The sequence below is a fragment of the Oryctolagus cuniculus genome, chromosome 12 (genome assembly GCF_964237555.1).
Source record: "Oryctolagus cuniculus chromosome 12, mOryCun1.1, whole genome shotgun sequence".
NCBI lineage: Eukaryota > Metazoa > Chordata > Mammalia > Lagomorpha > Leporidae > Oryctolagus > Oryctolagus cuniculus.
This window is the reverse complement of record NC_091443.1, coordinates 54779492-54782055: the sequence shown is the minus strand read 5'-3', so window position 1 is coordinate 54782055 and position 2564 is coordinate 54779492. Positions and strand designations below refer to the sequence as shown.

General features: G+C 41.9%; 1 protein-coding gene across 1 annotated transcript; it reads left to right on the top strand.

Moving 5' to 3' along the window:
* Positions 1 to 454: 454 nt before the first annotated feature.
* On the top strand, positions 455 to 1469 carry LOC100345609 (olfactory receptor 4N2). Its single transcript, XM_002717847.3, has one exon. The coding sequence runs from the start codon at positions 546 to 548 to the stop codon at positions 1467 to 1469; it is 924 nt and encodes a 307-aa protein (XP_002717893.2). The 5' UTR covers positions 455 to 545.
* The last annotated feature ends 1095 nt before the right edge of the window (positions 1470 to 2564 follow it).

The window sequence follows — 2564 nt, the reverse complement described above, 5'->3', positions numbered from 1 at the left end:
CTACAACAAAGTGGTCAACAATGCATATTACAACAGCTACTACAATACTAGCCAATAGAACATTTTCAGCCTTAAGATAATCTTATAAAAAAATTTAAAAAAGATAATCTTACAAGATCACCAGTTTATATGTGGTCTGTCAATGACTGAAACATCATTAATAGATGCATGATTGTATATTCTCATAATTCAAAGGACCTTGATAATTGAAGTTGTATTCTATCTCTACTAAGAAACTTACCATGTAACTTATTAATTTAAGAATCACAAGGTGAAGGAGGCTAGATTACTAAGGTGTGTAACTGTTCTGTAAAAGGTCCTGGTTGAATGTGAATTAGACTGGCTCTGAGAACAGAAGTTTGCTTTTGTTTATTTTTTTTTTAATTTTGAGAAATTAAAAGCATAGTTTATCTAGGACGTTGGAGAGAATTGATGGGTATTGCTTTTAGTTAAATCAATAATTTTCTTGCTTGAAAGAATTAGTATCTAGATGAAAGACCTAGTAATAATAAACTCTGCTCCCTGATGCACTGCAGGCCAGGGAGATGGAGAGGAAAAACAGCACAGTGGTGACCGAATTCGTCCTCCTCGGCCTCACCCAGTCTCGAAATATTCAGCTCCTGGTCTTTGTGCTGATCTTCACCTTCTACTCCATCATCCTCCCTGGAAACTTCCTCATCATCCTCACCATCAGATCAGACCCCGGGCTCTCAGCCCCCCTCTACTTCTTCCTGGGCAACCTGGCCTTCCTGGATGCCTCCTACTCCTTCATCGTGGCTCCCAGGATGCTGGTGGACTTCCTCTCTGAGGAGAAGCTCATCTCCTACAGAGGCTGCATCACCCAGCTCTTCTTCCTGCACTTCCTGGGGGGAGGGGAAGGCCTCCTTCTGGTCGTGATGGCCTTTGACCGCTACGTCGCCATCTGCCGGCCTTTGCACTATGCAACCCTCATGAACCCCAGAGCCTGCTACTCCATGCTGTTGGCGCTGTGGCTTGGAGGCTTTCTCCATTCCATTATCCAGGTGGCCCTCATCCTGCGGTTGCCCTTCTGTGGCCCGAACAGGCTGGATAACTTCTTCTGTGATGTCCCGCAGGTCATCAAGCTGGCCTGCACGGACACCTTCGTGGTGGAGCTGCTGATGGTCTTCAACAGTGGCCTGATGACACTCCTGTGCTTCCTGGGGCTTCTGGCCTCCTACGCAGTCATCCTCTGCCGAGTGCGTGGGTCTTCTTCCGAGGGGAAAAAAAAGGCCATGTCCACGTGCAGCACCCATATCATTGTTATATTCCTCATGTTTGGGCCCGGCATCTTCATCTACACTCGCCCCTTCAGAGCTTTCCCAGCTGACAAGGTGGTTTCTCTCTTCCATACAGTGATCTTTCCTTTGTTGAATCCTGTAATCTACACGCTTCGCAACCAGGAAGTGAAAGCTTCCATGAAGAAGTTGTTTAATCAGCACAGAGCCTGAAAAAAGGGATAAAATAAGAATCTGTAGCATATCATCTGAAATCGATTCGCTTATTTCCAAAATACTGCCTTTATTAAACACTTCCCATTTTTCAGCTCTGTTCTATGCATTCGGTAAAACATTATTAAGGAGACAGATTAAGCCACTGCTTTCTTGGAAGTACAATCTAGAGGGAATTTAGAGCCATCAAGGTAGAAAAGAAGGGCATACTTTCAGGATGAATTTAGCTCTGGAGGAACTGGAATAAAAAGTGACGTCATAGACTGTGACCTTGGCTTGGGTTAACCAACTTACTTTTCTTCATCAAGCAAGACCTTCTAAAGATGCTGACATTTTGGCTGGTGTCTGGATAAGCTGAAGGAACCAATCATGAAAACAACTGGAGACAAGCATTCTAGACAAAGGGAACTAACTGGTAGTACAAAAACCTGAAGATGATAATAAACCTTGTGTGCTGGAAGAACATAACACTGTCCGTGTTGGATAGAATAGAGTTAAAATTAGAGAAACTGGGGGTATCCAAGACATACAAAGTGGATATAGGTGTTTTAATTTTATTATAGTTTTAATAAAAGCCATTTTATGGCTTTAAACTACAGAGTTATGCCTCTTTTAGGTGCAACAGTGACATGGCTGCAAACTCAAGAATCTAAGCAGATATCAAAGAGCTGAAAAAAATCATTAAAAGGGATATATTAGTCATCTAAATATTTTGAACGCAACTTTCAATAATTCTTCCATAATTAGAGGAAGCAAATAAAAAGCTGGTTGTTTTAATTCCAAAGGTCATGGGAATATTTGACTTTCTTCTTTTCTGGCATTCTATGATTATTCCTAGCAAATTTTTATGACTCCAAACTTGTGTTCACTCTCAGTCTAATGATAACTGTCCTTCAGTGGGCCAGTCAGAATTTAGTGTCAGATACCAGAATCCATCCCAGTCATTGTAAACAGAACATGATTTAAATTAGGTGCTCACACAATGGCTAAAAAGTCTGGAAGAACAGACCAGGCATCCACAGATGACTCCCAGAACAGTGTCAGAGAATCAGCTGTAGTCTTAGCCATTTGTTGTTTGGAAAGACCATTACTTTT

Coding starts and splice junctions, on each gene's coding strand:
- LOC100345609 (XM_002717847.3), top strand. CDS start 546: ATGGAGAGGAAAAACAGCACAGTGGTGACCGAATTCGTCCTCCTCGGC.